The 13,520-nt window shown below is 35.2% G+C and overlaps 1 protein-coding gene across 2 annotated transcripts in view; it reads left to right on the top strand.

The window, feature by feature from the left end:
* Positions 1-13,520, top strand: part of LOC102433572 (ligand-dependent corepressor) — a 67,929-nt gene that overhangs the window by 16,225 nt on the left and 38,184 nt on the right. For both annotated transcript variants that reach the window (XM_014456907.2, XM_023754878.1), the window contains exons 3-4: positions 7,872-8,004; positions 12,985-13,272. In XM_014456907.2, the coding sequence (XP_014312393.1) occupies positions 13,035-13,272 (238 nt within the window). In that variant the 5' untranslated portion in view covers positions 7,872-8,004; positions 12,985-13,034. The remainder of the gene's footprint in view (positions 1-7,871; positions 8,005-12,984; positions 13,273-13,520) is intronic.

Below are 13,520 nucleotides of genomic sequence, written 5' to 3'. Positions count from 1 at the left end.
ACTAGTGTAAAATAAATGCATGGGAACAATATTAACAAACAACAGAATTTTAATTGAGATTCAGTAATACCCACTTGGATAAATATAAAACAAGCAGTTCTATAAAAGACAATATTTTTAAGTATGTTACTTATTCCTGATTATAAGTATAATTCTATTTAGATTTTTTTTAAAAAATAAGAAAAAACACTGTCTTCTCTGAGGAGCTGGTGGTGGTAAGAACAGAATTTAAGTTATTTTGAGTATAATCTGAAAGAATAAAGCTAGAATGGCTGGGACATTTGAGAAAATTTAAATAAGTGGGTATTTGCCTTCCCAAGACTTACTATAAATATAAAATAATTTTCACAGTATGATACTGATTTTTTTTTTTTAGTTCTTTATTAAGGAAAGAGCTTTTTAAAAAACATAATGACTATTCCCTACCCAGAGCTACAGAATCAAAGCTCTGGGAGTATGTTCCAGGTATGTATATATAGGTGAACCAATTCCTGAATCCTGAAGGAAACAACTCATAGGAGATTTCAGTTCAAATCTCCAACTTGATTGCTTTTTAGTTCTAGATAATAAAGCAAAAGAAGAACAATTGTTTTTTATTATGTCACATCATTTTTGTTGTTTTTTTGCCATACCGTATGTAATGATTCCTTCTAGAATTTAGACGTGGGGGATGGGAAATGACATTTCATTGTTTTTCTTTAACTTCCTATCTCCTAGTGATTGTTTTAGCTTTATAGCTCTTTGTCATATGAACAGTTTTGTTCTTTTTGGTTCATTTAATTTTGGTACAGGTATGTCCAGTAAGGGAGAATGAGCTATATTGTGCATATACATCATTGCTATAACTGTTTTAAAAAATATGTTCTTACTGATTTTTAGAGAGAGAAGAAGGGAGAGGGAGAGAGAGATAGAAACATCGATGAGAGAGAAACATTGGTCAGCTGCCTCCTACATGATCCCTAATAGGGATTGAGCCCGAAATCCTTGACCATGTGCCCTGACCAGGAATCAAACTGGCGACCTCTTGGTGCATGGGATGGACTCAACCAGCTGGGCTTTTGCTATAAAATTTTAACATGGGGAACAGATTCAATTGAAGAAGGTATATGACTTTGTGTTATATATTTTATCTTCGGTTATTTTGGATAGAAAACAAGCTAAACAATCATTTGGTGAAAATTATTGTTAAACAACGTTTGAACTCTGGAAATACTTAAGCATATAACAAACGGAGAATCATTTATTTTTTTAAAAATCTAAATCTCAGTACAAACAACAAGAATCTGTGGCATTCAAACCATGATTCACTCCCACCCACCTCCCTTAGCTCGGCTTGAGGGAAGCTCTTCTCTAAGCAGGAGGAGCAGATTTAGGGCATTTCTCATACCTTCTAGCCTCTTGTTGCTGATGCTTTCTTCTAGGGCAGCGGTTCTCAATCTGTGGGTCACGACCCTTTTGGGGGTCGAACGACCCTTTCACAGGGGTCGCCTAAGATCATCGGAAAACACATATATAATTACATATTGTTTTTGTGATTAATCACTATGCTTTAATTATGTTAAATTTGTAACAATGAAATTGGGGGTCACCACAACATGAGGAACTATATTAAAGGGTCGCGGCATTAGGAAGGTTGAGAACTACTGTTCCTGGGATTCCTTTCAGCACTCAGTCTTTACTGAGTGAAAGTGCATTCTAGGTGCAGCAGGCTGAGAACATTGTCCTGGGCCATGCCTTATTCATAAGGCAAAATTCTGGTGCCTGGAGGGACAAGTCATTCAGCACCTCCACTCATAGAACACAGGTCTTACTCAGATAAGGGAGACACTGTGCCAGCCCCCAGTATTTGTGCCGTGGCACAGAGGTTCTTCTGAAGGAAGAAGGAGGCCTTAAGAACAGAGAATTCTTTTTTTTAATTGATTTTTTTACAGAGTGGAAGGAAGAGGGATAGAGAATCAGAAACATCAAAGAGAGAGAAACCTCAATCAGCTGCCTCCTGCACACCCCCCACTGGGGATGTGCCCACAACCAAGGTACATGCCCCCTACCGGAATCAAACCTGGGACCCTTCAGTCCGCAGGCTGATGCTCTATCCACTGAGCCAAACCAGTTAGGGCGAGAACAGAGAATTCTTAAGGGGACTAGCTCTCCCAAGGGAACTGACTTTTTTGGAATAGAGCTGGCAAAAAGATGTTGAAAATCTTTGTGGTGAACAATTAAGAGGATGCTGGTAGTTCCCCAATGCTAGAGCAACTAGTGAAATAGCAGACAAGTTAAATGTTTAAAAGAATTTTTTTAAAAAGATAGCAAAGGGGTTGGAGCAAGTCTCAAAGACTGGCAACACCTTACCCCTACAGAGAGGCCCCACTTTTATAGGATCAGACTGGTGCTATGTATGCCCCAGGGTGTGGCAAAAACAATAGAACAATTAGTAGAGGCTAACAGCTCGGTGTATGGTACCACTACAGACAGATCAGCCAGAAGCTTATAAAAGGAAGACCCAAGAAAGAATCTGCCAGAGTCCAACTGAAACCTCAGTCATTCCTGGTGGACAGAGAGACTGTGCATGCTCAAGACAGCATCCTCTGAGAAATGGTGTCAGAGGCTACACACTGCTGGGCAAGTAGACTTCAATGAACTAGAAGTAAAAAGGGACATTTTCTAATGATAAAAGGATCAGTTTATCAGGAAGACATAATTAACCCTTTGCACTCCAAACCATTCTGGACATTGGCTACCAGCTACTCAACGCTACTTTGCGGAGGAAACGTGCATTTACAGACCCTCGTATTATTTAGTATAATTTTGGAACCAAGTAACGTATTATAATGATATTGGACTTATATGAATTGGGTGACATCGAGGAATGTATATTTGCAAAAAAAACAATATTTTATTGTTTATAATTTTGTACAGTATGATAAGTTTTGTAACACTCCCCAATATGCATTGCAGGCTGATTAGTGCATGTTTGACAGTAATAAGTGGTTTGATGCCTGCCACCAGGTGTTTTCCTGTTAGAACACACAATGCAGTCCCGTTTTCTTTGTCCCACATCGGGAATATGTAGTTTATTGTTTTATCCGACACAAAACCCGCTGACATTTCTTGTATATATCTTAGTAATTTTACGATATTTTGATTTAATTTCTTGTGCCATTTCAAGATAAAACTTCAGGGAAACATGCATGTCTCAAAAAGTTGCGTTGAAATAACTCAATTCCCCGTAATCACTAATAAACTGCAATGTCCCCTGAGAGGGGACATCCGAGTGATATGCTAGAATTCCGATGTCCCCTGAGAGGGGACAGCGGAGTGCAAAGGGTTAAATCCTCAACAACAGAGTCCTAAAATGGGTGAAACAAAATGCGACAGAATTAAAGGGGAAATAGATAATTCAACAATAATAGTTGGACACATCAACACCCCACTTTCAGCAATAGGCAGAACATCAACAAAGATGGAAGACTTGAACAACACTATGAATCGAGACATAACATCTCTAGAGGACTTCACACAACAAGATCAAGGCTGCTGAATAAAGCATTATTTAAAAATTCATTTTATTTCTATAAACTAGCAGCGAACAATCTGAACATGAAATTCAGTTTACAGTGGCATCAAAAAGAATAAAATACTTAGGAATAAATTTAACAATAGTGTAAGACTTATATACTTTAAATTACAAAACATTGTTAAAAGAAATTGAAGATCTAAGTATATAAATGGGAAAACATCGCATGTTCATGAATTGGAAGACTTAATATTATGAAGATGGCATTACTCCCCAAACTGATTTGCAGAATCTGCATTCCCATCAAACTCCCCAGCTGGCCTCTTTCATATGAAATTTCAAGGGACCTGAAATAGCCAAAACAGTCTTATAAAAGAACAAATTAGGAGGACTCACACTTTGCAATTTTAAAACTTACTACAAAATGATGGTTATCAACATAGTGTGTTACTGGCATAAGGATAGATAGATATATAGATTAATGGAATAGAATTGGATGTCCAGAAGTAAAATTATGGCCAGTGGTTTTTCACAAAGGAAGTTGGACCTTTCTTATACCCTATACAAAAATTTACTCAATTGATCATAGACCTAAAAGTCCTAAAACTATAAAACTTTTAGAAGAAAACATAAGAGTAAAATCTGCATGACCTTGGATTAGCCACTAGTTTTTCAGATACAATACCAAAAGCACAAATGTTAAGAGTATAATAAATTATAATTCATTAAAATTAAAAAATTTTGTATTGCCCTAACCAGTTTGGCTCAGTGGATAGAGCGTCGGCCTGTGGACTCAAGGGTCCCAGGTTCGATTCTGGTCAAGGGCATGTACCTTGGTTGCGGGCACATTCTCAGTGGGGAATGTGCAGGGGGCAGCTGATGGATGTTTCTCTCGCATCGATGTTTCTAGCTCTCTATCCCTCTCCCTTCCTCTCTGTAAAAATTCAATAAAATATATATATTTAAAAAAAAATTTTGTATTGCCAACAGTAGCATCAGTGAAATGATAGCTCACAGATGGGAGAAAATATTTCAAGTCATATATCTGATAGTAGAGTTGTATACAGAACATGTCAAGAATTCTTACAGCTCAAAAATAAAAAGGTAAATAGCCCAATTAAAAACTGGGCAAAGCTTATGAATAGACATTTCTGCAAAGAAGGTATATTTACATGGCCAACAAACACATGAAAAGATGCTCAATTACCCTAGTCCTTACAGGAATGCAAATGTAAACCATGAGCTACAACTTCTCATCTACTAGGATGGTGTAATAAAAAAGATAACAAGTGTTCATGAGTATGTGGAGAAATGGAATTCCTATTATTGCTGTGGGGAATATAAAATGGAGTAGCTGCTTTGGATAATGGTTTGGCACTTCCTCAAAATGGTAAACATAGTTAACATACAATCCAGAAATTCCACTCCTAAGTATATAAATCCAAGAGAAATAAAAATATACATCCACACAAAAACTTACACATATTAAAAGCAGCATTATTCATAGTAGCCAAAAAGTAGAAACAACCCGAATGTTCATCAACTGGTGAATGGATACAATGTGGTATATCATACAGTGGAATATTATTTAGGAATAAAAAGGAAGTAAATACATGCCACAACTTGGATGATCTTTAAAACATTATTCTAGAAGAAAAGTCATTTGCCCCAAAAAACCCCACAAATAGTATATGATTTCAGTTATATGAAATCTATTTAATTTTACCCTTTAAATGGGTAAATAGTATAGTATATGTATTATATCTCAATAAAACTGTTTAAAAACAAAAAAGAAATAGATGTGACCATAATTGATATGTACCAGCTTAAAGTCATGTGTATTTCAGAGGCCAGGTTGATAAAATGGTTAATTATTTAATTCAAGAAAAAAACATTTATCACCTGCCTTACAGAATGCTTAGTTAGTTGCTCTGTGTTGATTTAGATTAGAAAGTAGCTTTCTAATCTAAACACAGAATGCTATATGAAACATAGTTTAAGGATAGATATTTTGTTCAAGGTCTGACTGAATTGACTGACTGTAGGGCTACAGAGTTAAGTTTAAGTCCAGTTTATGCCATTTAATGTCTGTTTTTAAAAAATCTCTAAACAATGAAATGGCATCAATAGTTGAGGATTTTGTTGGACTGTTTAATTAATACAGACATACCTTGTTGTATTGCACTTTGCTTTATTATGGTTTATGGATGTTGTGTTTTTTTACAAATTGAAGTCATGGCCCTCCACCAACAAAAAGATTACGAATTACTTTATTGTGGTGGTGTGGAACCAAACCTGAAGTATTTCCAAGGTATATATATCTACCTGTTCCTAATACATTTTAGATGTTAAATCTATATCAAAATTAAATTATTTGTGATTCACTTTTAAAATTCAGTTTCTTAATAATTTTTTAGTCCATGAGAGAGAATGTTGGGAAGTGCAACTATAATAAAGGCTTTTGTAATGATTTATAATACTTAAAATATTTTGTTTAAAAAGTTTTAAACAATGTGGCAAACTTAGCATGTCTTTAATGGAATTGTCAAGTCACCATTGTTTAAGTTTGAGTATGCAAGAGAGTTCTTCATATTAAACTATCCTATATAATAAAAGCCTAATATGCAAATCGACCCAATGGTGGAACAACCGGTAGCTATGACGCGCACTGACCACCAGGGGGCAGACACTCAATGCGGGAGCTTCCCGCAGGCCCCCAGGCCAGCCCAGGCAGGTACCAGCGGGGGGCCGGCGAGCAGGTGGCACCAGGCTGGCCAAGGTGGGTGCCAGCAGGGGGCCCCCTGACCACCCCACAGTCTCCCCACAGATTGGCCCTGATCGCCGGCCAGGCCTAGGGACCCTACCCGTGCACGAATTTCATGCACAGGGCCTCTAGTTTGTTTATGATTTGTAATTGATGCTAAATGTATCTTTGAAAAATATGTATTTTTATTGCACTGTTGACACAATTTGGGTGATGGTTGCAAATATCACTAAGTGTATTTAAAATCTTTGAGGAAATCATTTGTGAATTATAACATGCCTTTAGTGTCTTGTTTGACATTGTGCCAAGGTATTTCCCCATCTTCTTCTTTAGAGCACTTTAAAATTTTCCATTATATAACTAAATGCATGTGTTGATTCATTGTAGTAACTTGAAGTAAGTTACATGCACTGGTATTTTAAACACTGGTATTTAAAAACAAAATAGTTGTTTCTAAGAACACTTAAAAGATGTACTTTGCTTTTCCTTATAATCTTTTTTCTATTATCATAGTTTCCTCTTTATTTATTAGCTACAAGGGTGGAAGTGCAAAGTGTTGTTAACCAAGTTCAATACTCCTGCAGTCTGAGAGCAGGTTTTGACAGTCTGTGGGATGACATATGATACTGAAGTGTTTCCCCTTAAGATACTGAAATGTTTCCCCTTAAAGCATGTGATGCACTCTGTTTTTGAGTTATTTTTTCTAGTGTGAGTTTTGACCTGTTAATTTCACAACCCATTAAAGATTTGAAAGTTTCAGTTTGTAAAATAGTATTCTAGGGACAGAATTGTGAATTCAAATACATCCTTCTTGAGTTTTACCTCCAAACGGCCCTTTACAAATTTTTGTTTTGTGTCTGGAGAAAACAGATCTTGTACTAGGAAGGCAGATGTGATTCACAAATGAGACTTGGAGTTTTAAGATTTTTTTTTTACTGAGTTGAGTTGTCTGAACTATTGCTGTAGTATACATGGCCAATACACACATGAAAAGATGCCCAAGAACCGTTATATAGAATGCTCAAAAAATTTCCCTTTAATAATTATAGATTAATTAGAGTTTATTTGTAAGTTTTAAACAAAACTCATAATTTAAAAAAACACACACTTGGATTAAAAGCCAGAGAGAGAGAGAGAAGTTTTGTTCATCCTCACCTGAGGGTATTTTTCCCATTGATTTTTAGAGAAAGTGGAAGGAAGGGAGGAAGGAAGAAAAATAGAGAGAAACATCTATGTGAGAGAGACACATTGATTGGTTGTCTCCCCTACGTGCTCTGATCAGGGCTGGGGATTGAACCTGCAACACAGGTATATGCCCTTGAGTGGAACTCAAACCCACAGCCCTTTTGTGCACAGGATGAAGCTCCAACCACTGAGCCAGACCAGCCAGAGCCAAAGTATATTTTCATATTCACTTTGCTTTTATACTTTTGTGGAGATAAATTTTATCCTGATTTGAAGTTTTAAAATATGTTAATTGTATTAAGCTAATTTGTCTTATCTGTTTTTAATGTTCCTTTTTTTTAACATCTATGCTTTTGATATTGAATGGAGATAGATACTTGTGCAAATATGTCACCAAATTTTTTGCAGGGACACTTAGTCGGTCTGGATGAACCAGCTTCAGGAGCTGGGCGGGAAGCTCTGCTTAAACAAGAGCAAGCAAAAATCATTCGATTCGAGAAACAAGCAGAAGAGTTCCTCAATGCAGTCTTTTATAGAAAAGGTTGGTTCCAGTAAAGAATGACATTTAGCATCTGTTTGTCTTGTATTAACCTTCTTAATTTCAATGTCATTTTTAAAGAGTTACTTTAAAAAGTATTTTTCTTTATTGATAATACACTTTATAATTCTCCATGTTTCTTTAGCAAGTTAAATTTGAAATAAGGTGAGGCAACCCCACTCCCTCCTTTTACTCTGAAGTGATAGGTTTTAGTTAAATAATTCTTAAAATTATTGTGAAAGTCTGAAAGTTGCAAGGTTTCAGTAGTTCTATATATTGTTAGTCAGATTTTCTTACATAAACAGTTACTGTTTTTATCACAGATAACCAAAAAACTAACTGTAAATTTCTAGTAATTTCTCACTGAACTATTGTTTGCAGAGAAAAATGTAAAATTATGTCTTAAAATTAGATTTGCAAGCAGTTTTTCTCCTTGATGTAGTCTTATTTCACTAGCTTTTTAACTTACTAAAATTAGAAAAAGAAATTTATTATTATAAAATAAAACTTTCCCCCATACATTTGAGGTGGCATTTAGTAGCTTCACCTCTTGTACTTTTCAATTTATCTTTCTCCTTGAAACTTTTGTAGGCTTGTTTTACATTTCTCTATCCTCAAAGAATAATTGCTACCAGCCAAGACCTTCAGGAAGTTTCCATTCATGAGCCATATTAGTGAAGAGTCTTTACCTTCAAGATAGTCTTTCTAAATAGATTTTTAATCTTCAGCAGACACAATGATTCCATTTTCTTTAATATTTCTTCAGTGTTCTAGTTTACACCTGTCATTCCTCTGGAAATTTCTTTCTTCCCTTTTAAGTTTAAAAGCTGGTGTTCGCCTGTACACTGGTTAAAAGTCTGATAAGTGCTGATTCTAATGGGTTGGTTACATTTGGAGACCAGCTGGGCTTCTGCATAATGTAATTAGTATTTTCAAAAGGGTGTATGAGGTGAAGTGTAGTAGAAAATTAAGGAATGCAAAAGAAAGAAAAAGGAATTCACAAGATTATTGTTTTCAATGGCATTTAAAAAAAAATTTCTTCTATCAGTTCCCTAGACAAAATTAAATCTTTTGTACATCCTCTCTTCTCTTTTAAATAATACCTTCTTGCACTTTCTGACTAAAGCTCCCAACTGAAGCTTTTGGACTCACCTTATTGTCTCAATAAAGTACCCAGAATTCCAAAATTACATTCAAAACAGTAATATTGTTATTTCATTTTATGAACATTTGATTGTTTTACTAAAATAACTCACATTTAAAGTATAAATGACAAATAGTTCTGGTAATTCACATTTAAAGTGTAAATGACTAATAGGTCTATCATGGGTCTAGTGCTACAGCAAATGTCATTATCTGAAAAGAGGAACTCTACCTGATGTACATGGAGCAACCACTTTTCATGAAAAGAGGAACTCTACCTGATGTACATGGAGCAACCACTTTTCATTCACTCGTAGCTTGGAGGGAGTTAGCTTACTTTTATAAAATTTTATTTAGAAATTAAACTTTTGAGAACATAACCTTTAGGGGAGGAATTATTACCTTGAAATCAGTCTTTGAATAAACTTCAAGAGATGAGAATTCCTTAAATTTGTATGTAAAGTTAAGTTTATATATTTTTGTATACTGGAATATGATGCTCAGAAAAAGAACTATTGCTTTGCAATTGGAAGTTCCTTCTACCTTGCTTTATTTATTAATATTGTTATTTTTAGATATTTTATTAATCATCTTGGAAACATCTCAAAGATGAGTATTAATAGTCTTCAAATTAATATCTAAAATGTTTATTATCCAGAGATATGACAGGCAATTTAGTCTGAAGTGATTATTTTGTTTTTAGTAACTACTTCAGATATTTGGATTTAGTCCTTTGTTTCCAACTATTGCAAATTGTATGTTATAAATAATTGAGTATGTAAAAATTATATCACTAAATAGAAACATTAATGTAATAAAAGTAGGCTTTTGTGGTATGGATTTTATAATAAATTCCAATTTAAGGACAGTATACCTTCTGCAATTGTCATGATCATATTTCTTTTCAGTGTGTTTTGTCACTTGTGTTAAGGAAATATGATACTTGTCTAAATGTTAGATTGCCATTTTTGAAATATGCAGATGGCTATGAGGCAGCATTTACATGTTTTTCTGTAGTTTTAATTTTGATCTGATTTGCTGTTTTTTATTTGACTCAATTGTGCATATTCCCTGAGACATGACTCGGTTTATAGATATATTTTAAGAAAGTGAAGGAATGAAAAGTGTTGAAGAAGCTTTCAAAAGACAGAAATTCAAATGCAGAGATGTCATCAATTCATAAACATGAATTGTGGTTTGTGATTGTTATTCATGCAACAAAAAGGTAAAATATGCTGCAGCCATTTAAAGCTCAAAGGTAGCAATTTGTGTTATTCGTCCTAAAACCTTTGACTCCTATGAATCTTTAATTACATTTATTAATCTAGTTAAACAAAGAGACATTTCATAAATTACTTCATTTTGCTTCCTGTTTGGAAACTTCTTTATGTATTACATATTCTCCAACTTTTCAGGGGGAAAATATACACTAATACATTAAAACTTGAAATTACAGTGTGTGTGTGTGTGTGTGTGTGTGTGTGTGTGTGTGTGTGTGTATATATATATACATATATATATATTCTTGTATTTAGAGGATTGTATGCTACGTGAAAAAAATGGATCTTAAGTGGAAAGTTTAATGAATATTAATAAGAAAACCCATTCGGTAGAGAGATTTTTAAAGCAATGTATAGCTAAAATGTTTATTAAAAACATTTAAGGAACCATTTTAAGTGATTATATTAACTTCTGAATCTTACCGCCTTAGCTAGTTTGGCTCAGTGAATAGAGTGTTGGCCTGCGGACTGAAGGGTCCTGGGTTCGATTCCAGTCAAGGACACATGCCTGGATTGCAGGCTTGGTCCCCAGTAGGGGGCGTGCAGGAGGCAGCCGATCAAGGATTGATGTTTCAATCTCTCTCCCTCTCCCTACCTCTCAGAAATCAATAAAAATGTTTTTAAAAAACACTTCTGAATCTTACCTAACTTGAGTATCTTTATTTCTATACTCTCTGGCATACTCAGAGTTTTTATTTATAGAGAGGAAACTTAGGGTGGAAAATACTTTTTAGTAGAATAGAAATGTTGTTATTGGTAGAACAAAAACCTTGTTAAACTCCAGAGAATTAAATAAATATTCTGACTTTAAATCATTCTCTGGTATTGAATATTGTCCTTCAGGAAAAAGAATTGTCTGTTTTTAGGAGTCCTGTGAGGTTTTAAGGTGTGTGTGTGTGTGTGTGTGTGTGTGTTTTTTGTGATAACATTAGATTTTAATTATGAGTCAGTTTTTTCTAAATTTGTAAATCAACCTAAGTTCCTTATAGCCCCTGGGTAACGTAATTTATCTTCTATAGTTAATCTTTAAAAGACCAAGGAAACTTAGGTTCTCCATCTTCTAAAACCTCAGAAGTATCGTGGAGAAGTAAAGATCATGGTTGGAACATTAAGATCAGGGGGAGAGGTTTTTTTGTTTGTTTGTTTGGTTTGTTTTTTTTTTTTTTTTGGTAAATATGTGGTGAGGCAGTGTACTGTGGTGGCCTCAGGAGCCAGATTGCCCCTCTTTAAATATGTTTTTATTGATTTATTTTTTTTATTTTTTTAGAGAGAGGAAGGGAGATGGAAACATCAATTGGTTGCCTCCTGCACCCTCTACCAAGGATCCAGCTTGCAACCTGGGCATGTGCCCTGACTAGGAATTGAACCAGTGACCTCTTGGCTCATGGGTCAATGCTCAACCACTGAGCCACACCAGCTGGGCAGGGGGAGAGGTTTAATCAAGGGTCTACCACTAACCATCTATACAAATTTGAAGAGGCCACTTGATCTTTAGAGCACATTTCCTTCATTTGTTAAAAAAACACAGCAATTGAATGGCAATTGATTTGATTGATCCATTTATTACTTAACTAATATGAATGCATACTTAACAGCAGGCTATATTAGGTGCTGACTATACAGTGGTGAATAAACATAATCTCTGGCGAAGCTGAGACTCCCTGATGATATGATCCGTATTGATACAGGTGTGATAATATATGTATGCAAAACATTTTGCCTTTTGTTTTAACCCATTTGACCTTCAAGGTCTTTTTCCAGTGCTGAAAATTGAATTTTTTAAAATTAATATTGATTACAAAATGATAACTTAGATGTTTCTTTTATTGCTTCCCTAGCTGTTGTGTTTAGGGGTTGGCACAGTGTATTTAAAGAACTCATAGGAAATATGAGATTTGTCATTTAAACTTCTAGCCCAAGGCTTCTAAAGTTGTGGCCCCTCCACCAGCAGTATCGAGAAGCCTGTTAGAAATGCCTTGGCCTCACCCTAGAACTGCAGAATCAGGCAGACCTGATTCTACAAGCTCTCAAAGTGATTCGGATGAATATTAAAGTGTGAAGATTATTGCCCTAGCCTATCATTGGTCTTAATATTAAATATCTCCTTTTATAATCTTGCTATGTCTTCAGTCCTTAACAGAAAGTAAACACTCATGAACTGAGTAATCCATGCTTCAGCAATTTAGGAAGAAACTGCCGATAAGAACAACAGATATGACCTAGAGGTAGTAAATAGGGTAGTAATTATTTTATAAAAGGAGTGTTGGGGGGATTTCTGTATCAGGTAAGTGATTCTTGCCCCCCAAATAGTTGTTATCCTTTTACTTGATTCGTAATCTTGGGGAGATGTTTATAACTAATTTTATGAAAATGTTATTTTTTAAAATCTGCAGCTCATAAGCTTAGAGATTAAAAATATAATTATGAGGAAATGCTATTTTAGGATACTGCATTTTAAGAAAAAATAAAATGAAATTTTATGTTTGCTTAAAAGCTGTCTTTTTTTTTTTTTTTTAAGTACATTGTCCCACTTTAAAAGTAAATAAATCTTTGTTTACAGACAGTCCCTGGGTCTCCGACCCCAATATTCCCCTAGTGGCCCGTGAGATCATGCAGCGAATGATCCAACAATTTGCTGCTGAATATACCTCAAAAAATAGCTCTACTCAGGACCCCAGCCAGCCCAATAGCACAAAGAACCAAAGCCTGCCGAAAGCATCTCCAGTCACCACCTCTCCCACGGCTGCAACTACTCAGAACCCTGTGCTCAGCAAACTTCTCATGGCTGACCAAGACTCACCTCTGGACCTTACTGTCAGAAAGTCTCAGTCAGAACCTAGTGAACAAGGTATGGTTTGATGTCAAGGTCTCCTCTGTCCAATCAGAATACTTTAATTTGGGGAGAAAAAAAATATTGGCAAGTAGGGCACCAGTAGCAATAATAGAATAAAAACTAATGTGATTCTTAAATTGCTAACTATGCAATGATAGAGAAGTTCAGATAAATTGGCTACCTTACCCATCAGGAGTCCATAGTCATGTTTTATATACCACCCAGAAAAGTTAGGTAGTTACAGTTGTTGCTGATCTTTAAGT

Source organism: Myotis lucifugus, unplaced genomic scaffold, assembly GCF_000147115.1.
Source record: "Myotis lucifugus unplaced genomic scaffold, Myoluc2.0 scaffold_66, whole genome shotgun sequence".
NCBI classification, from domain to species: domain Eukaryota; kingdom Metazoa; phylum Chordata; class Mammalia; order Chiroptera; family Vespertilionidae; genus Myotis; species Myotis lucifugus.
Note: the sequence above shows the minus strand (reverse complement) of the source record. Positions and strands in the feature narration are given on the sequence as shown.